Source organism: Chenopodium album, chromosome 23 (assembly GCF_948465745.1).
Source record: "Chenopodium album chromosome 23, dcCheAlbu1.1, whole genome shotgun sequence".
Taxonomy (NCBI): Eukaryota; Viridiplantae; Streptophyta; class Magnoliopsida; order Caryophyllales; family Amaranthaceae; genus Chenopodium; species Chenopodium album.
Window position 1 is genome coordinate 27,146,134 of NC_137856.1, and position 26,537 is coordinate 27,172,670.

At 34.1% G+C, this 26,537-nt stretch overlaps 3 protein-coding genes and 1 pseudogene across 3 annotated transcripts; 2 read left to right on the forward strand and 2 right to left on the reverse strand.

Annotated features, from left to right (window-relative positions):
- The first annotated feature begins 2,954 nt into the window (after positions 1-2,954).
- On the forward strand, positions 2,955-6,123 carry LOC145608793 (uncharacterized). The gene is made up of 2 exons (XM_081664390.1): positions 2,955-5,280; positions 5,503-6,123. The coding sequence occupies exons 1-2, from the start codon at positions 3,220-3,222 to the stop codon at positions 5,926-5,928; spliced, it is 2,487 nt and encodes an 828-aa protein (XP_081520516.1). The 5' UTR covers positions 2,955-3,219; the 3' UTR covers positions 5,929-6,123.
- Positions 6,124-6,978: 855 nt separating this feature from the next.
- On the reverse strand, positions 6,979-11,985 carry LOC145607243 (L-gulonolactone oxidase 2-like). Its single transcript, XM_081662964.1, has 5 exons — positions 11,716-11,985; positions 9,359-9,781; positions 8,528-8,783; positions 7,964-8,065; positions 6,979-7,715 (listed from the first exon to the last, which is right to left on the reverse strand). Exons 1-5 carry the CDS (start codon positions 11,983-11,985, stop codon positions 6,979-6,981), a joined length of 1,788 nt encoding a protein of 595 aa, XP_081519090.1.
- A 1,081-nt stretch (positions 11,986-13,066) lies between these two features.
- Positions 13,067-15,655, reverse strand: LOC145607245 (putative truncated L-gulonolactone oxidase 7, mitochondrial pseudogene; annotated as a pseudogene).
- Positions 15,656-20,200: 4,545 nt separating this feature from the next.
- On the forward strand, positions 20,201-20,935 carry LOC145607246 (uncharacterized). The gene has a single exon (XM_081662965.1). The coding sequence runs from the start codon at positions 20,201-20,203 to the stop codon at positions 20,933-20,935; it is 735 nt and encodes a 244-aa protein (XP_081519091.1).
- Positions 20,936-26,537: the final 5,602 nt, after the last annotated feature.

Below are 26,537 nucleotides of genomic sequence, written 5' to 3' on the forward strand. Positions count from 1 at the left end.
AAATGAAATTATTTTTACTTGATATTATTTTTTTAAGATGAAGAGAGCAGGGCCTTAGTTCAAACTTGCATTACTTCTTCCCTTTCTAAATATGACCCTGAGCTTCAACTTCTAGATTACTTAGTACTTTTTGTAGTATGCCTCTGATAGCTCAGTTGCCCACCTTCTAGGGCTACTTCCAGAAACTTGCTATGATTTTGCTACTCCACAAAACAACATTCAATAGCTTAAAAAAGTTGACCCCTTCAAACATCATTCAAGCACAAATATGATCTAGTCTAGAAGATAAGAGGATTGAATGGTGTACCAGTGAAGGCATCTCGTCCTTCTACTGGTTAGGCCCGTGTTCGAGTCTCATCCAATAACACCCCTTACATTTCTGGTTCGAAAGGAGCCATTTCCCTTAAGGAAGGCTGCAAAGCCTCTATATTGTGCTTATTACCAAAGCTTTCTAAATTATTGTAGTTCATATAAAGAATCAAGTAATTTAAACATCATGTTAATTGTTAAGTTTTTGCATGCTATATGTAACACGTAACAATTGTATACAATGAAATACTTGGACATAAAGGTATTAATTATTGTAAAATACAAGATACCCAATAAAAAAACCCGAAAAAATTGTTTTGAAGTTTAATTTAATAATATCTCGACGAAGTATGAACTATAAAGCCACCAAATTTAGAGCAACAATTACGTGAAGAGATATCTTATCTTAACTACTTTTCAATTCATCATCAATGAGTTTATGGCCAGAAATACATCTTTCAATAATTTGTTTACAAAGAAATTGTGACATGACCATACTTTTTAAATTTCTTTGTCCATGATAAATCAACGAGACATTATAAATTATTAAATAATTCAATTTATAAATATTTAAAAAGACAATTTCCCGTACACTCAAAGAAAATTATAGGGAATAAGGCCATTTTGGGTTGGGACCCTGCAATTTAAGGGAAACAATAGATCTTTAGCTTCACACAAGAAAATTCCTAGTAATCCTTCTATTATTATGTACATCATTCAATCAAGCCTAGATTGGTTTACAAGTTGCAACTACATGGTGAAACAATCCAGCTTTTTTTCTTCTTTTTTTTTTTTTTTTTTTTTTTTTGTAAGATTGGAATTTGTGTAGAACTTTCAAAAAATAAGCCAACGAAGGAAAGTTACGATGAAACTTAAGAGCTCATATTTTTCCTCATAAAGAAAATTGACATCAGTAATTTCAACTATTTTAATGTATTTGAAGAAGGTGAAAGCTCTTATTGTCGATGTTAAGTAATGTCTAATAAATTCGGAAACCAACACGTCTTGAATACGCCAATACGGATCGGAGTACTTGTTTAGTTATCTTACCATATTAAATATTTATAGTAAACTTAGTTTCTCATATCGTGTTCCTAACGTGTTCATATCTATCGTTTAATACCTCTGTGCAAAAGATTGTTTTGCACCGTGAGTAACCGAAAGACTAGTACAATTTCTTATCAAATGGTCACATAACATACTCTGCTTGAGTAGACAATCACGATTCTAAACTTTTTACTTACTACATTATATTATTAATTAACCAAAAATAATAATAGATTAAATATTTCCTTTTTATTGTCCCTAACCTTGGGTTATCATCACATAATCACGGTATTAATGCTCATTTTCATCATACGACATGATAAATTCAACCCCACGACACTTGTAAATGTTACACAAGATCATCAGAAGCAAACTAATCAAGATGATGCTACAATTGAATTGATTTTGTTTCTTAATCTAAAATCCTCCTAATTAAAGGGATGCTTTTAGGCATTTAATTTTACTTGTAGCATTGATGAAGACATCGATATGACATCGATTCCATTAGTACTCGTTGACATTTGTGACAGGTTATTCATTTGGATTGCTTAATTAGGGAAGTACAAGCCACAATGATTAATGGAATCGTACCATACAATTTCATGTCTAAACTAGATGTGCATGGATGTCAACTAGTTTAGTTGATAAACTTTTGATGTGGTTCCCAATACATGAGATCGAACTTTGTTAGCATGATTGCGATGTACACATCGATCAGAGCCAAGGATTTTTACAAATTTAACGCGGGACTAAAATTGGCTGTATAATAGGCCTACCCTTAGGAAAAAGAAATGGACATGCATGTTCAAAGGGAGCTTTCAGTTTGACTTGATCGTTTAATAGCCATAATGCCAAGACTATTCTTTTTCAAGTCTTCTATTCTCTTCAAGGCGTTGGGTACAATTTTTGGAAGCAGAATGAAAAGAAGACAAACAAATACGAGTGAGGAAAGAAATCATTGAACTCTTACATTTTTAGTTGTTTGGTTTAACCATGAAAATGAATCGCCTAAACTTGTGTGTTCGAGAAAGGTAATAATAACTGACACTATAAATTGTAAAAAAGTAAAAAGGGACTAACAACCGACCAGCGGACCAGCCGTGGAAACTATTATCCCCAAATAAAGGTAATTGTTACCTAGACTCACCAACCAAACATTCAATAACGGTAATGGTTTATTGAATCCGTCTTCAGACATACAAACACCCTTACCCAAACATGCTTACAAGATGTCCATAAGCCATAACTCCTTGATATTTTATTTTAGGCCCCATTTTGTTCAATTTCTCTGATTTATTTGTTACGACAAAATAAGTTCAGATAACTTCACATGTAATATCTATAATATACAGAAAGTCATGCTACAAAATAAGTTGTCTAATGGCTCAAAGACGCTTCAAACACCGAATTGACGAGTCTGAAAGTTCTAGTTACGAGACGTACAAATGGTCAAATAACTTTTCACTTGTGATATTGATAGATAAGGAGACTTTAAGATTGATCATTGCTTCTCTAAGAAGAGATAATTTATCAGGCCTTAACATACTTCCAAGCATAAACCATAAAAACAAAACCCTTTCAAGCAAAATAAACTAAGATATGAGACAAACGTGTATTGTTTAAGAAGGTACCAAACATCAGCACATATAACAGAAAACCAATTTTGCAGAAAATATTTCAACAAAAAAGGCAGCAACATAATCCTACACTCTACCTCATACCGCCTTTTTCATATACAAAATAAATATATATAACCAACTGTTTTTCTGAAATTTTAATACAAATCATTAAACAAAAAAGCTTTTGTACCTCAAATTATCGACCTACCCCTTTTGATCAGCAAAAAAATACCCTGATTGCAAAATGGACCATACTAGTCCTAAAGGAGAAGATAGAAGTGTACATTTGCCAATATCTGACCTGAAGAGGCTTAGTGATGCATATAGTCAGAGCGCGACAATGTTTGAACCTGTGAGCAGCAGCAATAATGATCGTAGAGAAAGCAGTGCTGAGACCCCTACAGGAGATCAACCAGCAGGACCATCAGTTCCTGCCCCTGAGAAAAAGCTAACACTTTTCGCCCTTCGCCTTGCTATTCTTGAGAAGGCAGCTACAGGGTTAGGGACTCTAGGCTTTATTTGGGCAACTGTTGTTCTTCTTGGTGGGTTTGCCATAACTTTAAATAAATCGGATTTTTGGATTATAACAATCATACTGTTGACTGAAGGAACAAGGATTTACAGCAGAAGTCATGAACTTGAGTGGCAGCGCCAATCCACGTGGTCGTTTACAGGTGCTGGGATAAACAGTTTCCGGCTTCTGAAACTGGGATCGAATAAAGTCTGGAGCACGGTTAAATCAGTCTTCAGACCGCGGAATCAGAATGGTAGACAGATGAATGACTGTAGGGAGGATAGACAGTGGAAGTGGGATAAACAACGTCAGCCAACTCGAAGATGGGCTAGTTCTGATGTACCTGTTTTACCATATGCTTCCTGGCTTTTTCTGTCAAGGAACATCAGCAAGATTCTTCAATTTCTCCAGATTATAGCCGCGATTGCATGTGTAGCTCTGTCGTTGATGAAGATCATCTGGCGTAACTTTGGAGAGGTAGCTAAGGATGATACAGATAAGAAGAACAGAAAAGATGCTCTGCTGATATTCTACGGATTGGCCTTAGCCGAAGCTGCATTGTTTCTGCTTGAAAAGATTTACTGGGAAATAAAGGTAACGTGCTGTAAAATATTGGAGCGGGTCAATGAAGAGTGCGAGTTTGGACCTTCCGGTATGATTTCAGTCACAAGATTCTTCTATGATGCCTATTCTAGATGCGTGGATGGAAGCGTTTTCGATGGATTAAAGATGGATATGGTGTCTTTTTCCATGGAACTTTTGGCTTCAAATTCACCAGAAGAGCAGCTTATGGGAGCCCGGGTTCTTAGAAGCTTTGCAATGAATCCGCGGTTTTCTAATGACACTCTGCAGAAAATAGGAATTACTTTCTCAGCAGTTGAAAGATTAGTAGAGATGTTAAACTGGAAGGATCCACAAGAAGAGGAGATCAGGAAATCAGCTGCAGAAATCCTGTCAAAACTAGCAGGGAAAAAACAGAATTCCCTTCGAGTTGCAGGGATTCCGGGTGCTTTGGAATCAATTTCATCCCTTCTGTATGTTAGCAAGACCTCAAGTTCAGAAATCGACGAAGTCTGTGAAAAAAGTATTATTCCTGATCATGAGCACTATAGTTTCTGGACATTCAATCATCTAGGACTACTAATTCTCAAGAAGCTTGCTCGCGACCATGATAACTGTGGAAAAATTGGGAATACAAGAGGCCTCCTACCAAAAATCATAGACTTCACACATGCTAAAGAGAGGTTGTTGAAGAATGATAATATCGCGGCATCTCAAATTCAGACAGTAAAAAGGTCCCTGCAAGTAATAAAAATGCTAGCTAGCACAACAGGTAGCACAGGAAAACAGCTTCGGAAAGAGATATCAGAGATAGTTTTCACATTCTGCAACATCAGGGACGTATTAAGGCACGGGGAGAAATATCCTGATCTGCAAAAGCTCGGTATTGAAATACTGACAAGCCTAGCAATGGAAGATGATGCAACAGAGAGGATCGGAGCCACAGGTGGAATTATTAAGGAATTGTTGAATATTTTCTTCAAAAGTGGGATGCCAATAGGTCAGGTACATGTTAGAACTGCAGCTGGTGAAGCATTAGTCATGCTTGCTTTTGAGAGCAAGCAGAACTGTAACTGTATCTTGAAATTAGGCTCGTTGAAGAAGCTCGTGAACGCACTAGAAATCCCACTAGTTCGTCTAAATGCAGCAAGGATTTTAAGAAATCTGTGCACCTATAGTGTGGATGATTGCTTCCAGGAGTTAAGGGGAGTTTCTGCTGCGGTACCCTCAGTAAGTTTTATCAACTCGTCAGTCTTTCATTTTTTATTTTTAAAAACTCATTCAATCCATCACTTGTGTTCTTTATACCAGAAAACGCTTAACAGAACTTGATTTAACTCTAAATTGAGCATGAGTAGCCATTATTTGAATTTTCTGAAACTTGTCAGAACTTTTTTTCATGAAACAAATTTATTTAACGCGAAAATAACATAACATATATGTGCTTTGCAGGTTCTTAAGGGCATCATGTCAGAAGATGACAAGCTACGCGAAGTGATGGTTGGATTAGCAGCACGAGCATTCAAGTTCATGACATACTCCGAATCAAGCATCATGTTTGAGCAAGCAGGAATCAAAGAAACTGAAATAGCAAATGTACTAGTACATATTCTGAAGAAACACACATACCCACCTGCCAGATTTCCTAGGATACGCAGGTTTACAATAGAACTTGCAATCTGGATGATGCGAGATAAGGAATCAAACATTCGGGTTTTCAAGAATCTAGGACTCGAAACAGAGCTTGAAAATGTTCTAGATACAACCTCAGAGCTCGAGAGCTTCAACATATTTTCAGGAACAGTAGGATTAAGCAGATTCAACACATCAATACACTCATTGATTGAAACTGCACAAAACTTGCTGTCAAATGAGTGAAAACAGGAGATTTCACATAATTTATTTTTTAATTTTTAAACATATTTCTGCCTTGTTATTTCTTCTGGATGCTCAAAGATGTGTGCATTTTTTGGGTTTAGTCATGCTATATACATAGGTTCATATACGTAGTTGTTTTCCTCTTAGTGAGTAATAAATGCAATTGTATAGAGCATAATTTATTTATTTTATATATACTCCACCGTATAAATTTCACTATGCAAATTATTACATGATCCTCAGAGCATATAGCTTTGGACCTAAATCTTTTGATACATATAAGTATTTAAGAAAGTTGTAACCATTTTTGTGAAACGAAGGGAGTAATTTATAAAAAGTACAACGGAAAAGGCTTCCTTGTGCCACAACAATTGGCATGGCTCCAGTAGCAAAGATAGATCACAAAGTCCCAAAGAATCCTTCCCCTAAGAAATTGTCACAATCCTTGAAACTAAGGTCCTATAAGTATCTAGAAAACATTTTTATTTGGTAGGTAAGAATTGTGATCCTACAATGCCAAAGTCTTGGTCAGGCCCGAGTTAGTAGGCAAGACCATTTGGAAGAGTGGGGAAAACGTAAAAAATCTCTTTCCCAAGTAATCGTCAGTGAAGATTAAACCCTCAACCTTGTGATTAGAAGGATTTCCTTTTTCACAACCAAGCTTAGCTTGGTTATAAATATCTAGATAGCAAGCTAGCACTACCAACATGCCTTCTAATTTGGGCTTTTTAGCGAGACAAACAAAATGTTAATAAATCATGACATACATTAACAGGTAAAACTATTAGTATCACTTCAAACCATACTAACACTTAGATATGTAGCACAATATCCGTCCGTTCAATTAACTATCACCTATTAACCCCAATTTGTGTATACAATGTGTTTATATATAATTTTACAAGTATTACAAATCATTACAAACATATTTATAAATTTAAATCATGAGCATTGAAAAAAAAAAATACAATTTCTAATTGGAATGAACATTCACCTTGATATAATTATAAACTTCACATCCACTCTTGCCTTATAAGTATCCTTTGGTTTTTACCCAATCAAGCATTCATCACTAATGAGGTTGCTTCTCTTCTTCTTGCAAACTTTAGCTTCAGCATAAACTCGACCGCTCCCACAAGTGTACCCCGTCCCACAATCATCATCTGTGTTACATCTACACAATCCTTCAAGTGCACAACCTGTTTTATTTATGATTATTCCGTCTTTTAATCCTAAAACTTGATCAGTCCACTCACTCGAAAACAATCCCAAAGGATCATACCTTTCCTTAACCCTTAGAAACTTTTCGCCATCCTTATACTTACTTATCACACCTTCAAAGGCTACATTGCGGTTTTTACCCCAATGTGGCAAGCCACCATACTTAAAAATCGCGATTTGCTCAATCTCATTTATTATGTCCTCGTTAAGTTGAGGACTTAAGGCCTCTCTAGGTCGATAATAGGTGATGTCGAAGTCTATACCTTCCTCGTCTTTTCCTAGATAAGCCGAGGAAACCTTGACATACCTCATTAGGATACCCAAGTAAAGATCAAAACCACAGAAGGATGAAGGATCCATATTAACCAATTTTTTTAGGTCTTCAATGAAACTTGTTACCTTGTTCATAGGCAAAGTGAATCCATTACTAGAAGAGAATTGACCTTTTATTCTTGGATCCCATCCACAATAACCATCAACAATGTTATTTTGATCATTAAGACAACTTCCGGAAGATTGCATCTTATTTTGATATCCAATAACCGGGTAGCCAGTGAATAACACACCTAGAGAAATTCATATCAAATTAGCATGTAACTATATATGTAAGTATGTAACTATGAGGTTAGTTCGACAAGTTAAATAGAAACGGAGGGAGTATATATATGAATGTATTCACCTACGGAAATGATCACTAAATAAGTAAATATATTGGTAATTAGTTTCATGTAAATAAAAAATACCCTAAGTAATTGAATTTGTAATTGGATGACCAAAGCAACAAAATTTGATAAGAAAATAATAAGGCTATTACCGTTATTTGTGAGCCCAAACGCACTTTCAGTAAATAGTGTCACGGCAGCGTTAGCTGACAAGCACCTTAACTTGCTGCAACCATGTGATTCTAGATTCTCCTCTGAATGATGTAAGGAACCAATAATATAACTCGTTAGAAGACTTAGGCCTTATTTGATTCACCTTAATTTTGCTAAACTGAAATTATTTTTACTGAACTGAACTTATTGTTACTGAACTGAACTTAATTTTACTGAACTGAAATTATTTTTACTGATTTTCTATTATAATTCTTCTTTAAGAAAACTGAATTTTACTGAACTGAACTTATTTTTACTGAACTGAAATTATTTTTACTGAACTGAAATTATTTTTACTGAACTAAACTTATTTTTACTGAACTGAAATTATTTTTACTTAATATTATTTTTTTAAGGTGAAGAGAACATGGCCTTAATATTCCTTACTATTTCTTAAAATTTGATTTAAATTTGTGAAAATTTTATAGAAGTCGTTTGAAATATGACTACCATAATATTTTAATGATTATATATGTAGTTCATAATTTGATCGTATACTTTACCTGCTTTTCTAGAAGACTCTATAAAAGCTTGTGGTATAGATCGGAAGCCCAAGTAGTCATAAACACCATTTCCGGGTGTTGTTGTAGGAACTCGATTGTCAATTCGATATATTGCTTTACCTTCGGCAGGTAGCCAAGCTATATCGGCAAACTCATTTTGGAGCCCAAATTTTAGGGCTTCAACCTCCAAGTCATGGTCTTCTCTTGTCGTGTATGTGAGGTTTCGCTTGAAAAGTGGTTCCAACTTAAAGGTTACCTTCACAAAATAAGCAATGGCGTTAAATTTGTGTGTTTAGTTGTGTTTCATTACATATTATTTGATCTCTTAAATATTTTCATTGTTATAATTTGTACGTAATAATAATATTTAACACAAATCAATTCAATAGATTTTGTTCTTATTCATAAATGATACTTGTACTACCTCCGTTAATAGTTATGTGCAACTTTAATTTGGGGTATTATTTGTGAGATATAAAATATTTCAAAGTTGCACATAACATTAAACAGAGGTAGTATAACACATTTTAAAGCTATGTTCGATGATAAATATGATATATAAAAAGGATCTGAAATTGATCAGTTAACTGAAATTAATAATGTAGTAGCCAAACTTGGTAAAGTGCTGAAATAATAAAGTATTGTTTTGTTTGTTTGGTAAAATAATTTTATTAATCCGTTACATGAGTGGTTTTCTTATCTATAAATCATTAAAACTAGTCAAAATAGTTTTTTGTCAATAATGTCAAAATTCAAAACGTGTTAATAAATTAGAAAACAAGGTTAAAGCAAGTCTAATACTACGTATAAGAGATAATAAGTTGTGCGTACCTGTGAGATGACACCAAGAACACCAAGTGAAACCTTTGCTGCATCAAGGTCTTCATCACCAACACTAAGAGTCCGAACTTTAACATAATCGTCATCATGTTTGCCAGGACTAATAATCTTAAGGCTAACAACGTAGTCATGAACCGCGCTTCCACGGCCCCATAGGGAGCTTCCATGAGCACCCGTTCCGAGCATTCCCCCGACAGTTACACCTGCCCAATAAGGCGAATTAGGCAGTGCTAGGTTCACCTTCGCCGCCTCGTCTATTAGCTGCTTTAGCGTCATGCCGCTTTCTACCGTCATAGTTTCTTCTACCATGTTGACGTTTATAATCTTGTTGAGATTTTTTGTGCTTATTACTAGACCATCTTCTCCATCAGGGCAAACCAACTTCGTGGCACTGTGACCGTATTTGGTTGCTACCTATTGGAAATTAATATCTAAGTCAATTTTTTTTTATAAAAATATTTTCTTCAAAAAATTTTAGTTGCAATATTTTGATTTTGATTTTTTGACATTTTTTAGTCATTGTACTCAATATTTTGTAAAACTTTTTATTACTTTTAATAAAAACATTAATAATTAAATGTATTAATGTGTGAAAATTAAAATAATACAACTGATAAAAAAAAAGGAATCTCTTTACTACATTGTGTCATTATATATAGAGTATGATTTTTTTAAAGAAAAAATTGGTTTTAAAAAATTTCAACTTTGATGGACGTTTTCTTCTAATTAATCAGCCATGATTATTTTAGAAGAATTAATTTAGGACAAGTCTCTTCATCTAATTAATCTAATTTTATTTTAATTCAATTATTTTATTTCAGGACAAGTCTCTTCATCTAATTTTATTTTATTTCAATTATTTTATTTTAGGACAAGTCTCTTCATCTAATTAATTTTTTTCTTTCAATTTTTTTTATTGATTATAAATTAGTCTCTATTGATTAAGGGCCTGTTCACATTTACTTAATTTCAGTTCAGTTCAGTTCAGTTCCAATCAGTTCAGTTCAGTTCAGTTCAGTTCAGTTCAGCTCTTAATTTCTCTCTCACATAAAATATTAATTTCAGCTCAATTCAGTTCAGTTCAGTTCTAATCAGTTCAGTTCAGTTCCAATCAGTTCAGTTCAGCTCAATTCAGTAAATATGAACAGGCCCTAAATTGATTTTTTTTAGCTAGTATTAATAAAGTTTAAATCGATATTAATAAATTGAAATTTTTTCCATTTCCTTTGATTGTCTTATTTGTACTTTTGAGAGATTCAAATGCAAATGAGATTTAATACTTTAGGATAAATATATATACTTTAAAATATAATCATATGTTATTTTATTGGATTCATTTCAATTTTTAGTTTTCAGATATTAAATACATGCTCGTTAAGCGCATCATGCGTTTTTGTAAACAGCTGTTTTTTTCTTTTTTAAATAAAATACTATATATCTGTTCAAAAAAATAAAAAAAAACCTTAAAAAAATATAAAAGAACAAGGGCTAGCGTACGGCATTACGACATAGAGTAGGAATTAATTCGAATGATAAGATCTCAAACAATAACGTATATTACACTATTCTATTATCATTCCTCTCTTGATCCTCACCACTATCTTATTCATACGCCCTCCATGTTTTTAAGTGTCTTACATTAACCTTTGCATTATTCACTATACCAATTTGACGATGAATATGCTTTATACATAAATCAAACATAGTCATCAATTTATTATTTGGATACTTGAGTAGTATGTATATATATCGTCACAATGACAATGTATAATTTGGAAAGTCAACTTTTTATAATTTATACTAATTGCTAATTAATGATATTCTAGATATATAATTGGTCAAAAAATATTGGTCAAACAGGAGCACTTAAAAAGCAGAGGAAGTATTAATTCATCATCTTATCCACTGTAATCTGTCTGGTTAAATTGATCTAATTTCATTATTTGGCAAAATTTTGACCTTATTTATATACACACTAATCTTTTAGGAAATAAGATATACCAAACCAAATTTCATTAGATTTGTATTAATATGAATTTTTCATATATGAAATGTTCACAAGTATTCTTAGACAATGCAAACATATGAAAAAAAAAATGTAATATATACCAACTGAGCCAATAAGTCTTGTCCGATTATGGTAATCTTTCAAGGTTTACAGTTGCTAATTTCAATGAATAAAAATGATCTGAATGAAATGGATAAACATTGTAGATCGACTTTATATACTCGTATTTTTTTTTGAAAGTACATAAGAATTTAGGGTAGTCTTCTTTCAAGACTAGAATTTTCATATGTATAATTTAATGTAGCATGGACAAGCTTTAGCTAAAGTTAGCAACCAATACCTTGATTTTTCTCTTCATCTTGGTTGCATCTCTAACGTAGGAGATGAGTTGATCTTCATTTTCCGGGTAAACGGCGTTGGCAGCGTGGCAAGTACTCCGGTCAGGGAACGAGCCATAAGAATTGGTGATGATGCAATTAGAGTCTCCGTAAGAGCATTTGATGGGTCCTTCTGGCGGATCACAATTAACACCATTTTTGCAAAGTATCAAATAGCTTAAAAGACTAACCCAAATTGGTCCTAAAAGACTATTAAACCATCTTCCATACATATTACTAGGAAGAAGGTCAACGTGTGTACGTAGTTATTTTGATCTGATCAAATGGAAATATGGAATCATGTAAAGATAGTATTCAACTTTTAAGCAAGTTAACGAAGGTTTGGACTTTGGGGTAGTTTATATGCATGTACAAGTATATAATACTAATAAAAAAAACGCGTAACATTATTGATAGAGTATAATAATAATATAATTAAAGAGTATATATATGAATAATAAGAGTAAATAAATCATTTAAACTTGCAAGTAGCCAACTATGGATCGATTATTATAAGAGCCACGAAGATTGACACACCCTTAAAAATAGGTATTCATAGAGACTTTTTACCAATTTTTGATATTGATAATACCAATTAACCAATAGAGACTTAGTCTTACTCCATAATTAATTTAAATTTAATATGATTTTAAAAGGAATACTCTCTCTTCTCAAAAAAAAGAGGAAAAAAAAAAAGAAAAAAAGGAATACTCTCTCGTTGCTAGAAAGTCTTATATTAACATTTTTGTGAGCGATAATCACTATTTAGGAAGAACTATTAAATACGGAGGATATACGTAGATTTAATAATAAACAAACAAATAGGGACACCCATTATTGACTCATATGAGTTTTATACATTATCAATTGTTAACAAATCATGAAATAATTGAAAATGAGACAAGTAGTATTATTGCAAATCATTATAAACATAATTGTAAACTTCAAAGCATGGATTATAAAATAATATATACATCATCCATTATTCAGAATTAACAATCATCTATATATATATATACAGAGGCCAATAGTTTATTACATTTACTACATGAATTCTCCTCATAAGGAGGACTTTCTAATTTCTATTGCTTATTTTTCTTACAAAGATATTTGTAAACTTCAATCATGAATAACGGCCACCTATTAACACCAATTTACATATACATTGACTAATACTTAGTCTTATAAATCATTACAAACATATTTTTAAATTTAAACCATGAGCAATAAAAAAAATACAACACCCATCTAGGATTAGTCACCTTAATATTATAACTACAAACTTCACATCCATTAATTTTGCCTTATTGATTATCATCCAATCAAGAAATTATCAAAAATTAGGTTGCTTTTCTTCTTCTTGCAAACTTTAGCCTCATCATAAACTTTACCACTTTCACAAGTGTACCCCGTCCCACAATCATCATCTGTGTTACATCTACACAATCCTTCAAGTGCACAACCTGTTTTATTTATGATTATTCCATCTTTTAACCCTAGAACTTGATCAGTCCATTCACTTGAAAACAATCCCAAAGGATCATACCTTTCCTTAACCCTTAAAAACTTTTCTCCATCCTTATACTTACTAATCACACCTTCAAACGCTACATTGCGGTTTTTACCCCAATGTGGCACGCCACCATACTTAAAAACCGCTAATTGCTCGATTTCTTTCATTATGTCCTCATTGAGCCGAGGCCCCAACTCTTCCTTAGGTCGATAATAGGCAATATCAAAGTCTACTCCATCCTCGTCTTTTCCGAGATAAGCTGAGGAAACCTTGACATACCTCATTAGGATACCCAAGTGAAACTCAATGCCACAAAAGGATGAAGGATCCATATTAACCAATTTTTTTAGGTCTTGAATGAAGCTTGTTACCTTGTTTAAAGGCAAAGTAAAACCATTGCTATTAAAAAAATGACCATTTATTCTTGGATCCCATCCACAATAACCATCAACAATGTTATTTTTATTAAGACAACTTGCGGAAGCTTGCATCTTATTTTGATATCCAATAACTGGGTAGCCAGTGAATAAGATACCTAGAGACATGCATATTAAACAACATTTGATAATGAGCCAAATAAGACAATATAAAAGAAAAAGAGTCATAAAATGTACACTACTCAAATATTGTGGCGGAATCAGAAATTTTTTCTTATCGGTTAGGAATTTTAATTACAAACCTGGGACAAAATATAAAAATATCTTTTGTCCTAATTCCCGATTATAAGTTTACAATCATAATTTGGGAAGCTAATCATGCAATTTTACTTTATGGTTTGATCAAAGATGATAATCAAATTTTAATATTTTTTTTAACTTTATGGTTTATTCCCCTTATCTGTGTAAGCTATGAAAACAGAAAAACTTTTGTATAAACCTGATTTTCAGTAATTTACTGTACATCGGGTACACTTTTGTCAGATTTAGCGTTACTTTTGTCAAATTTAGTGTCACTTTTGTCAAATTTATCAATGAAGCATATATAACTCATATATATCAGGATAACTTTTATGCATTTTAGTGTAACTTTTGCGTATTTTATCGTCACCTTATAACGGATTTCAGTAATTTACTGAACATCCGTTTTATTTAAAAGTTTGTGATGAGGACATCTCAAAAAAAAAAAAAAAAAAAAAAAAAAAAAAAGACAATTGTAAAACCAAATAAAGGAATAGGAGTGTTACCATTATTTGAGAGTCCAAATCCGCTTTTAATAAGAAGGGTCGTGGAAGTGGTAGCTGTGATGCATCTTAACTTGCCGCAACCAAGCGATTCTTGAATATCCTCTGAGTGGTGTAATCATAATCAACGTATAATCCAATAGGAGATCAAATTAATTATCAAAAAATTTGGTTGTAAGAATTTTTCTGAAAAGTGGTTTATGCATGTTATAAATTAATTACTAGAGATCCCATTGCTTTTCTAAGCTAATTGGTTCTTTTACATTATGAATCACTCCATAAAAAATATATAACAATCAAACACCTTTACACAACCAGAATTAGCTAATACACTGGTAAATTAGATCAAATAAAACTTGCTATTAGACAAACAACTAATTCAAACAGCTAATTAATAACTAAGGGTGTGTCTTATTCACCTGATTTTTACTTATCTGATGTTATTTGATTTTCTATAAACTTTTTTGATTTATACTAACCTTTGGAATAGGGTCATAAACTCATAGTAAGACTAATGTTCAATTCACATAATTTGATCTGGTATGATCTCCATATTTGACCAAACTATATTTGACCTAATGTATACACTGATGTCTAATAAGTAAGACAATCAAAAGAGTTATCATCAAATTTGTATAGATACATAGTTTTCAAATATGAAATTTTTATAACATTTTATATTATATAATTAAAATAATTAATAATGTAAATAAAAAAAATAAGATTCAATCTAGTCCGATTTGATTTTATTATTTTTGAAATAACTGGATATCTAAGTTGAATTAAACATATAGTAATGCAACTCTAAATAATGCTTCCTTACTAATCAAAATGCTAATTAAACTTGTTTCAAAAAAAAAAAAAAAAAAAAAAAAAGAAGAAAATTGCTAATTAAACTTGTGGTTTGTTCAATGACCTCATAGGCTCACATACATTACCTGCTGTTCTAGAAGACTCTAAAAGAAATTTTGGTACAGATCGGAAGCCCATGACGTCATAGACTCCATTTCCAGGTGTTGAGGTTGGGACTCGATTGTCAATTCGATATGTTGCTTTTCGTTGGTTAGTTAGAATAGTGTGACTTACTTTCGTCGGCAAGGGATATTTAATTTTAAATTATGATTCCTTTCTTCTTAATATTATAATCTTATGCTACGTACCTTCTTTCCAATTATACTTTCATAGTAGACTTTTTCTAGTCAAACTTGTAATTATCATAATCCAACTGTTATATATATTGTGTACATATCCTGATATCCTTACAAATGCTTATCTATTTTGTTTTTTTTTTTTTTTTTTGACAAGACAGATGCTTATCTAGCTTTCGTGCGTAATATAAACAAAATCTCACGTAACTTTATTACATATTTTGTACTTCTCGTTATATTCTGCATCAAACTTATAACTTTCCTGATTAAACTTATACGTAGATCATTAATTATTTAACCAAATATCATATGAACACATACTTTATTTCACTTTAATTAGAGGTGACAAATCGATTGAATCAAGTTAATTTGGATCAACACCATTGGTGTGGACCGGGTGGTCTGTGGGTGGCTAGGGAGGTCGAAGGGGGAGAATGAAGAGGAAGAGGAACACAAAACATATACTCCGTTACGATTTACTCGCAACAAAGGGGTCAATTGCGGACTCCTAGGCAAAATATCCTAAGTGTGATTATTGGAAAATAAGGGATGTGCTTAATATTAATCCAATCAAAAAAAAAAAAAAAAAAAAAAACTTACCACCAACCACCACGAACGGAGCCAGCACCACCCACGAACCCAGAACCCAGAACCACCCACCCACCACCACGAATCGCACCACCCACGAACCCAGAACCACCCACCCACAACCACGAATCGCACCACCCACGAGCCCAGAACCACCCACCACCCACGAATCGCACCACCCACGAACCCAAATCCACAACCCACCAACCAGCACCCCCACCTATCACCAACCATCCACCACGAAGCAGCAAGGAAAGGAAGAGAGAGAAAAAGGCGGCGACGACAAGCAAGACGGCATGGTCGCGATGGAGGTCGGTGGTAGACTGGAGATCGGGGGGGATGACAAAGAGAGAGAAATTCTGGGTAAATAGAGTGGAGATCTGGTGGTAGTAGTGGTGGTGGTGGTGGTTGCCAATTAAGGTGGTGATGAATTTAGATAGAAGGATAATGATTTTGGTAGAAATGCTTAAGTTAATCAATGTTAGGGTTTAAGTTAATAAGATAAAATTAGTTGTTTAATTAGGGTGTTTAGTATAAAAAGTAAGGGTAATGTTGTAAAATCATACAAAAAAATTTGCCATAAAAGGAAAGAAATAAGTTTGTTGCAAGTAATGTGTAACGGCTATTTTTAGTAATTGTTGCGAGTAATTCGTAACGGAGGGAGTATATATATATACAACGTGGTTTGACTTATGATTTTAATGCGAATACCCCCCTTAAATTACCATATATTTGTTACATTCAAAATAGTATGTGTAATATGACATTTAGTAGGATGATTTACTCCTAGTCTCCTACTCTCCTCCTATCTACAGATTATACATTATCCTTTAAATTTTTCCAACTTTAATGAAGAAAAAGAAAAAGGGGTTAAAAGGAATAAAGCACAACGTGGTAGAATTTGTATGTAAATTTTACTAGGGCAAGAACATACACGAACATATGTACATATCAAATAAAACAAGCTAGCGAACAATTAATACCTTGATTTTTCTCTTCATCTTAGTTGCATCTCTAACATAGGAGATGAGTTGTTCTTCATTCTCCGGGTACACAACATTGGAAGCATGGCAAGTGCTCCGGTCAGGGAACGCGCCATAAGAATTGGAGATGGTGCAATCGGAGTTTCCAGAAGAGCATTTGACAGGCTCGGCTGGAGGATCACAATGAACAACATTGTTGTTACAAAGAATCAAATAGTACAATAAAATTAGCCGAATTGGCCCTAAAAGACCGTATGGTCGTGTGCCATAAACACTAAAAATATGTAACATGTTTAACCTAGAAAAAGAGGATCAATGCACGTAGTATTTCTGAACAAATAACCAATGGAAGATAGGATAAAGATATTATTGAGCTTGAAAAAGATAATGAAGGTTTGCGACATATATATAAAATTTAATCATGTTGAATTTCAAAAACAATATAGTTATTGATTGTGTAACGTAACAAACTTAATGGCGGTGACAATTACATATTCAGGAGTTCTAGCAACTATGGTTTATTGAACGAGCCACATCCACAAATGATTTTTTTTTTTTTTTTTTTTTTTTTTTTTTTTTTTTTTGGAGCTTCATTTTTTATTTAATATGGAATTTCAATATTTAAAATAGAAAAAATATATAAATAAATAAAATAAAATAAAAAACGGGACACCTATATAGAAATTTGTACTTCAGCAGTTCAGCCATCTGATGAGTTGTGAGTTTAATAATAATTTAAAAGATTGCATGCAATCACAACATTACTAATATAAAATTACGAAGTACTATATGTTATAGAGGACTAACTTTGTCAAAGATTGCTTAGATACATAATCACGTATCTATTTTTTTTTTTTTTTCCTTCTTCTTCTTCTTCTGTGTGACTATTAAAATAAGGATAATATACTATTGGAAATGGTATAAAATTAGAAATTTATGACAAACACACGCGTAAATCAGTGTAATTAGTACTACCTCCGCTTCTTATTACTCGCAACAACTTCCTTTTTTGGAAGGTTCACATTACTCGCAACAACTTACTTTCTTTCCTTTTATGGTGGGTTTTTTCTTATAAATTGACAATTTTACCCTTACGAACTACTCCTAATCCCCACTAAAAAAGATTCCCTCCCTCATTTTCTCTCTCCTTCACATGGACCACTTTTCTTTCCCTTTCTTTTAACTCTCCTAATACTTTACCCCTCCCTTTAATTAATCCCCCTTCAATCTTTTGCCTCGACCTCCGCAATCTTGTACTTTGTTGCGAGTAATAAGAAGCGGAGGTAGTATTTATATTTTCATGATTTCTTAACTTTTAACGATTTTCAAGGCTAAATTCAATGCTTATATGTAGCCCTAAGGGCTATGTATAGCATTAATAAAGTATTCACTATTGTGTGTTTTTGCGCGACTTCACTGTATTGTAATTTGCGTAATTTTTTGTCTAATGATCAAATTTTGACATGATAATGTGATATTTGAAGCAACTCTATTGAAATTTTATGACATGATGATGTGATATTTGAAGCAAAACTATTGAAATTTTTTGTCTAACGAACATATACTCCCTCCGTTACTTTATACCTCACAACTTTGGGGGGACGGAGGAACGGACTCCTAGGCAAACGTTTTAAGGAGAGATTATAAAGGGAGGGGCATGTGATAGTAGAGTTAAAAAGGGAGGGAAAAGTAGTGGACCCATTAGCAAGTGGGTACATGTGACTTTTTTATTTTTCTTTCTCTCTCCTTTCCCTCTCTTTTTACACATTTGGCTGACAGATTTTTTGGAGGCTAAATGCTTTAGCCTCCAAAATTTATTTTGCCTCCAAAAATTTCATGAAAATTTGAAAAGTTTGAAAATGAAATTTAAACACCAAATTTAAGCCATAAGCTCCCTTTAAAAGGGGCAAATTGTTTCATTCCACACTCACAACACCATTAGCGTTTCAAAAGGGAATTGGGAGGGGGGGGAAGAGGGAAATACGAATTCTACTGTTAAATTACAAACCAGATATTCAAAAGACCAAAGTTTGAAAATTACAAAAATCATCAACATCATCTAGAATTAATCCTAATTCCTAATTGTTGAGTTAGTAGTAGTAGCATAAGAGAATTTGTACATAATTAGGCTCCATTGAAAGCTCTCAAAAAAAGGCAAGTTACCTACACTTCATCACCTGCCATCAAATCTGCCAAAAATAAAAGGGACTCATGGTAGAAATCGAGGATGAATTTTTTTTATATCAACCAATTGCTCATGGAGCATATGAATGAGATGGAAGAAAATTCCATGCATTCACCATCAGGTCAGGGACAGAATCACAACAATCATCTCAACAGGAACACAATGAAGGCACTCAGACAGGGGACTCAGATACAGAGGAAGAGCAAGACAACAATGTAGCAAACAATGGAAGGCAAAGCAGAGAACTCAGCATTCAACTGAAAAGACAGATTGTAGATGATATTTTACTGAATATGGAAGGTGGCTCACTTCCAAGGGGAATGCTCTCCTCTTTGGCTAGGAAACATCATGTACACAAATCAACTACAACCAGATGGCTTCAAGTAATCAAAAAACACATGCAACTGGGAGAAGTAGTTGATGTCAGAACCAAGAAGCTAGGAAAAACAGTAAGAAAGCCTACTGAATATTCTGATGAGTGGCTTATGTCAGTGTCACTGTACAAGAGAACCACAAACAGAAGCTATGGTGCAGCTCTGAATGTTAGTCATGTTCTTATTCACAGATTAAAGAAAAGAGGCAAACTCAGGGCAGTTTCAGCAAGTAATTACCCTGCACTAACTGATAATCACAAGATTGCAACGCTCAAGTGGTACCTACAGCACATACATCCAGTTCCAAGTGAGGGGACCCTTCATTCATGGATATGCAACATTACATCCATATTGATGAGAAATAGTTCTACTTGAACCTAGAGACAAGGACTTTCTATCTCACACCAAATGAGGAGGTTCCTTACAGAGCACAATAGTAAAAAAAAAAAAAAAAGGTTTAAATTGAAGGCAATGTTCATGGGTATGGTTGGAAAACCATTATATGCACAAGATGGGACTATGCTACACTCAGGGAAGTATGGTTTGTTCCCCTTTGTGAAGCATGAAAGGGCAAGAAAGAAAAGCAAGAACAGAGAGGCAGGGACAATTGAAACAAAAGCCATTCAAAGTGTAAACAAAGATGCAATTAGGGAAATGTTTTTGGACAAAACCATTCCAACAATACATGCAGAATGGCCACCAGAATTGTCCAAAAACATAATCATACAATGGGACAATGCTAGGCCTCATCAAGTTCCAAAAGATGAAGAGTTTTTGGCTGCCACTCAAGCTAATGGGTTCAACATTCAATTTGTATTCCAACCTGCCCAATCCCCTAACCTAAATGTACTAGATCTTGGGTTATTCAAGGATATACAATCAATTCAGTACCAATCATTTTCAACTAACTTGGATGAGCTAATTGAGAAGGTGGCTAAGGCATTTGAGATGTTTGATCCAACACTAAACAGATACACTTGGATCACACTTCAATCTTGTATGATTAAAGTGTTGGAAAAGCAAGGTGGAAACAACTTTAATCCACCACACATGGGAAAGGCTAGGCTAGACAGGCAGAGGGCTTTGGAGGACATTTTGAAGGTAGACAAGAAACTGGTAGCTGACACAGTAGAGTATCTCAACACACTTTTTGTCCCAACAACAGGCCCTCAACCACATCATGAAGAGATGGAAGTAGATGCAAGTAGGTGATGAAGACAGAGGTGGGGAGAAGACACAACTTTTTGTAAGTAACAGATAACTTTTTGCAAAGGAAGACACAAGTGACAACATACACGAGATCAGAGACTGCCACACATAACCATTTACACTAAAACTAGGCTTTTTGTATGTTTTGTAATGGTTAGGTGTCTTTTGTTAAATAGATTGACTAGGCAGTCATGACATGGTATTCCATATGAAGTAGTACTTTTGTAAAATCAACAACTTTTTGCCCAAATGAAGTGGAAATATTAACATGATTTAAAGGTGCTGATGTATGGCAGGGTCATTTTAAGTTAATTTCATCAGATTGGAATGGATTAACCAAGTTAGCAACCATAAGTAGGCACCTCAACAACATCTCTTTTAGGGAGAATGTTGGAGCATCTTTTCATTATGCGCTCAAGTCATAAGAGTCCCTTCATCATTTGGAAAGTAATTTACACTTTGATGCATAGTACAAGGGGGGGGGGGGGACTCAAAGCATCAACAATACAAACACCTAATGGGACTCCAAAGTATTTGTACACAATGCCAAGAACAGAAGCACACAACAAACCAGAAAAACCCAGTGTCTATTCCACAACCCAACAGGTCATCATCCATACAACACTAACTCTCCAAGTTGCATACTTATGCACTCAATTCAACAGCCAACCAACAAACATCCAACACATCAACTACAAATCATAGCAACCAGCAGTAGGGGACTCATAGGAAGCATAATTATTTAAAGCACAAGACAAACATAATTACACAAACCAACATCAAAACCATCACTCAAAATGGTCAAAAGTATAAAATTATGACCACATCTGTCTACCACAACTAGGGGTGAGCAAAAAATCAGGGTACCCTGAATCGGAACCGGAACCTGTTAGGAACCGCAGGTTCCAGAACCGGAACCTGTACAAGAGGTTCCGGTTCCGGGTAGCAAATTGGAGAACCTGTTGTAACAGGTTCCGGATCAGGTTCTCAATTTTTAGGAACCGGAACCTGTAGGGTACCCTGTACCTGATAAAAATATCACTTAATTTTTAATTATACACTAATTTGTACTCAATTTTTAAATAATAGATATCAAAATTGCAATTATAAAAATATATATATTAAATTTGTAAGATAACTACTATTAGTTTGTCTTATTTGCGAGTTGTAAACATTATAAATTAGTGACTAACCAGTTTTTTATTTAAAAATCTACAAAAAGTTAGTGAGTATCTTATAATACAGGGTACCCTGAATCAGAACCGGAACCTGTAGGTTCCGGTTCCGGCTCCCAATTTCTAGGAACCTGTTCAACAGGTTCCGGTTCCGGTTCCCATTTCGAGGAACTTGTTGCAACAGGTTCCGGTTCCGGTTCCTGGAATTTTTACAGGGTACCCTGTTATGCTCACCCCTAACCACAACTACCAAACAGGGCAACAACAAACAACTAATAAAGCCAACAACATCATAAGGGACTCAGATGCATATGTAAGCATAATGGACTCAGAATTAAAACTAAAATCAAGGAATTAGGGTTTAGTAATAGTTACGCTGCAAGATCAAAGATCTGGTGGGAAGTCATGAGGGTAATTGTCCCTCAAATAAGCCATGTAGCAGGGATCCCAGTCACTGTAATCATCCTTCCAGACAGATCTACGCCTCTTTTGTTCATGAGGTGACCCACCACTGCCGGAAGCAGTACCAATGGTGGTCTTCTTCCCAGAATCAGCCTTTTTAGGGCTTTCCTTGTTGCCATCATCAGCGTCAACCACTTCTCCACCAGCAGCAGGGACATCAGCAACCACAGCCATCGGATCTTGACACACCACTGCCGGATTTGGCTCCACTTCCTCCTTCTCGTCATCGCTGGAGATATACTCCACCAATTTTGCCCCGATTTTGCCCCACTTGTACCTGGAAAAGGACGAAGAACAGCGGCATACTGGTTTCATGATCGATACCAATACCTCTTTGAGGACGATACCGAGTAACAGTGTTGGAATCTTCCTCAGGGAGTTCAAGGGACTTCAATTCGCGTTTTTTGGAACTCATTTTCTTAGATAATAAGAGGGTAAATAGAGAAGACAGAGGAAGAGAGCGCAGTTAGGGTTTGATAGAGAAGGAGGAAGAGAAAACAAAGGACGCGGATGAGATAGAAAGGATGAAAAAGGAGTAGATCTAGGGTTCTTCTGGAAAAATCTCCAAAAGAAGGGAGTTCTGGGCACCATGAGAGAATTGAATGATCTTCATTCAATTCTGGTAGTTGAGAGGGTGGATGATTTCTGATGAAATCAGTTTGGGGTGGGTATTTTTTGGTGGGAATGGTTAAATTAGATTAGTGTTAGTGAATTAGATTAGGAGTTAAATAAGAATAGGTTAGTGGAAATTAGAAAGGGTTTTAAAAAAATAAGGGTAAAATAGTCATTTTGCTATTAAAAAACTTACCATAAAAGGAAAGAAATAAAAACGTTGCAAGTAATGTGTAACGGCTAAAAATGGTAAAAGTTGAGAGTAAAAAGTAACGGAGGGAGTATATATTTATATATGTAAGTATAGGGAGCTAAGGAGCTCTCTATTTTTTATGCAAACGAGGGGCTAGTTATCATTAACTATACTTATCATACATTTCCCAAAAATTATGGTCAAAGGTAGTAAATAATACGAGTACCAAGTAATAACATAAACCAATATGTGTCAATTATTATGAAACAAAAGGTGTACATACGGAGTATAATGTACTCATAATACTCCCTCTGTTTAAAAATACTTGTTCTGCTTTTCTTTTTCGGCCGTTTTTAAATAATTATTCCATTTCCTTTTTTGGAAAGCTTTTACAATATTTAATTCATTTATCACACTTAGTGGACCCAACATAATATTCTCTCCTCCTATTCTTTTACTACTTTTGCTTTATAAAATTTTTTATTCTTTCAACTACCCCACTACCTCCATATTTTATTACTTTCTCCAATTTCTCCCAAAACTCCACGCATGGAAAAATAGAGCAAGTATTTAAAAACGGAGAGAGTACATGTTTAATCTCAATTCAAGTTTGTAAATCTTTTGTTTTTTAAGCCCATTTGGCCGTTCTATATCCATACTTTCATGTTGTAAACTTGTAAGTTGTAGTCACGTACTGTAGTTAGTACTCCTTCAATCCCTAAATTACATTTCTGGTTTCTATTTTGGGTATTCCAAAATTACATTCCTCCTTTCCATTTTTAGTAGTATTTTTTCCCAAATATCCCAATCAAATCAACTCTCTTTTTCAGTTGTATATTTACACTTTGTTTAGATAGAAAGATATGGAAGGAAAAGAAGAGAAGAGAGGGGGGGGGGGGGGGGACAAATTCTCTTGTTTGGGTAAAGAATTGGGGGGCAAGGAAGAGGAAGGAGAGAGAAGGACCCTCTCATTAATAAGCATAATCCCTCCAAATTTGGAGAGATTTGGAGGGAAAATAGAGCTCACCTCCCCTTCCCCTTTCTTTTCCCTTCCCTTCCTCCTTTCCCCTTCCCTTCCTTTCCTTCCTTATTTGCTATCCAGAAAAAGCGTTAAGGTTTTCTCACTCTTATTTTCTCTCTCCATCTTTTTTCTCAAGTTTATACTTCCCATAATTAACCTAATGAATATGATTGGTTCTTAATTTTCAATTAGAAGCATGTTATTGGTTTTTTTTTTTCAAACGATTGATGACATGGCATCATTAATCATTAATCTATCTTTGTTTTATTCAAAAACATCATTTAATGTTTTGTATTTCTCATTGAAATATTTCATTATTGTTACTTGTCTTATTTTTTTTTTCCTTAATTTCCGTGTAATTTTACAAACAGGAATTTAATTTAGGAACGGAGGGAGTAGTTACATTCATTTCCACTCTCTAATCCCATTGAATTCAGCATGCTGATTGTTAGTTCTCTTGAGTTTATATCACCTGGGGCTTATTTCATGAGTTCACTCTCAATAAATATATATTTTAAGCCCATATACAATATCTCCATGTTACATTTACATCTCATAGGCTCATCTTCATTTAATTTTGTATAAAGCCCATTTATGAGTTTATCTGGCTGGTCTCATTTTAGTGTGGCCAATTTTCACTTATTATGTTCGGTCCATTGCATAAAGTCAGGTTAAGACTCTTAAAAGCATTCTCATTCTCCTTCGGCAACGTGTATGGAATACGCGATATTTTAAGGGATGAGAAATATGCATAGATATGCATTAGCTACAAAAAGGTATACCCTAATCCCATTTTCTTGAGAAGATGGTAGGAGCGGATAGCAACAGGAATTACATATTGCAGTAGAGATTGGAGGAATTTAGGTTTTAGATTCCCGGAAAATCCATGGAAGAAAAAATATGATTAAAGGGTTGTTCTCTTCAGATTATTTTCATTTCACTTCAGTTCAGTTTTTAATTTTCTTCTCTCATAAAATATTCACTTCGGTGTAATTTAGCTCCAATGAGTTCAGTTTACTTCAGTTCAATCAATTAGAAACATGCCCTAATATGATGAGAAGTAAACATAATGAGTATGATCAAATAAACTAATGTTGTAATTAGTTTGCAACTTTCAAAAAATGAATACATTGTTACTCATGCTTGTATTACACATAGTGATACTCCATATCACTTTTATCATAAGAGTCATCCATATAGTTCAGCTTTAATCATAATCCCACTGTTATTTATTTAAGTGTCACATTTTGACTTTGACACTATTCACATACCAATGTTTGCGCTTTATATATAAGACTAAACATAGTTATTTGAGTATTTGTCAGAATCATCTCAATGCATAGTTTTTATATATTAAACAATCCTTTGGAACACATGATTCTAAATCCACATTTTGATGATCCATATATCACACCAACCCGACTGAATCATTACCTCATCCCAACGCTCATCTTCTTTCCCAAATGTCGCACCAAATATATCAACCCTATAAGCCTGTAACACAAAAAAACAAACACACCGAGTAAAACACCTAGCACTAAAAACTAGCTCCATTAACGCTTTCCTTCCTCCCAGTTTACAACCAATCTCCAAACTCATTCCTCCCAAATCAGCTAATAAAAAATCATGAAACCCCAAAAGTTATCCTTTAATATAGAAAATTTAGATTTCAAAGATTGAGCTCACCCGAAAAATAATTAACATCACAAATTCCAAGTATTCTTCGTGATCTCTTTAAGAGATTTATGATTCCGAGTCTGCATATCGAAAAACCACAAATCTCACCAAACTCAAACTTGCCCAATAGGCCATTACCTGGTCTCCACACTCATCTCCCTTCCCAAAGTCCCGACAGCATACACCTTATCCACCTCCAAGAACAACAGATTCAAGCGAACACCCACTACAGAGAGCCAACTCTATTAATCCCCTCTAAATCGATTCACAACCAATCTCAAATCCAATCCTCCCAAATTAACCAGTCAAACTACGAAACCCCAAAACCAAATCTCAAATGCCCATTACACATAGAAAGTGTAGGTTTCAAAGATTAAACCATACTCCACCATGAGTGAAATCTTTGCTTCCATACCCTCCTCTATTCATTGATATTTTTATGTTCTTACATTCCTTCAATATAAC

Coding starts and splice junctions, on each gene's coding strand:
- LOC145608793 (XM_081664390.1), top strand. CDS start 3,220: ATGGACCATACTAGTCCTAAAGGAGAAGATAGAAGTGTACATTTGCCA. Junction 5,281..5,502: donor TTTCTGCTGCGGTACCCTCA/GTAAGTTTTATC, acceptor TGTGCTTTGCAG/GTTCTTAAGGGCATCATGTC.
- LOC145607243 (XM_081662964.1), bottom strand. CDS start 11,985: ATGTATGGAAGATGGTTTAATAGTCTTTTAGGACCAATTTGGGTTAGT. Junction 8,784..9,358: donor TTCTTGGTGTCATCTCACAG/GTACGCACAACT, acceptor TATTTTGTGAAG/GTAACCTTTAAGTTGGAACC. Junction 8,066..8,527: donor AGAGTCTTCTAGAAAAGCAG/GTAAAGTATACG, acceptor TACATCATTCAG/AGGAGAATCTAGAATCACAT.
- LOC145607246 (XM_081662965.1), top strand. CDS start 20,201: ATGGGTATGGTTGGAAAACCATTATATGCACAAGATGGGACTATGCTA.